Genomic DNA, 901 nt, shown 5'->3' with positions numbered 1-901 from the left:
GGGGGTTGCTCTAAGGTGCCGCTGAGGGAGCATGTTAAAAGTAGCACTCCTCAAGCTTGCTTGGCAGGAAAAAAAAGTAATGCTGTATGTGTTTGTGCAAAAGTTAAACCTAGGTTTCGTTTTGGACAAATTATGGACACTGTATGTGTTTGTGCAAAAGTTAAACCTAGGTTTCGCGTTTTGGATTTGTGCGTCAAAATGATCTCGTGCTACGCAGAAATTTGTGTAAAAAGTTTAATGTATAACTTTGTAGAAAAACACACTCGAATCCACGAGGTGTGTTTACGTATTTTCAGCCGGGGGTCTTTTGACCGCCACTCTCATTGCTGCCTTGGGTTTGTTACAGGGCGTTCTACTTCAAAGGCCCCTGCGGCTCGACGGTACCCGAGGCCCTCGGCGTCGTTTGAGATAAACGTTAATTATTAATTTTCTTGTGATATTTTTTTCTCGTTTCTTTCTTTGTCTTATTGTTTATGAGTTATCGTGCCAATGCGTTATTCCTACAGTTATGTCGATAAACTGTTCGTGATTTTACTGTTCCGTATTCAAAGTGTCGTACATTGAAGAACGTGATCCGTCAACTCTGCTAAATTAAGTGTGGCAATAATAACAATCAAAAGCGTCTGCTCGGTTTCGGTATCGCGGAAAGCGATTTAACGCCTGGCTTTCATCTCTCTCCCTCCTATACCCGCCTCCGGATTCCGCGATTCGCGCGCCGCTTTGTCTCACAATCGCACCCTCGTTGGGGGACAGCAGCAACACGGCGGGGCGGGGCGGGGCAGCCGCTCTCACGCTGCCGGACAGCTGTAATTGAATAGCCCATCCCGCAGACTCCCGCAGCAGCAGCAAGGACTCTCCCCCTCCCTCTCTCCCCCTCCCTCTCTCTCCCTCCCTCTCTCTC

At 47.9% G+C, this 901-nt stretch overlaps 1 protein-coding gene across 1 annotated transcript in view; it reads left to right on the top strand.

The window, feature by feature from the left end:
• The window catches only part of LOC113212014 (NAD-dependent protein deacylase-like), a gene marked incomplete in the record, with an annotated part of 2,549 nt that extends 1,925 nt beyond the window's left edge, over nt 1-624 (top strand). The window contains 1 exon segment of the mRNA XM_052265861.1: nt 347-624. Coding sequence (XP_052121821.1) covers nt 347-407 — 61 coding nt within the window.
• Between the last annotated feature and the right edge of the window lie 277 nt (nt 625-901).

Source organism: Frankliniella occidentalis, unplaced genomic scaffold (assembly GCF_000697945.3).
Source record: "Frankliniella occidentalis isolate FOCC.00 unplaced genomic scaffold, Focc_3.1 Scaffold31, whole genome shotgun sequence".
Classification (NCBI taxonomy): Eukaryota; Metazoa; Arthropoda; class Insecta; order Thysanoptera; family Thripidae; genus Frankliniella; species Frankliniella occidentalis.
This window is presented reverse-complemented; position numbering and strand designations above follow the sequence as displayed.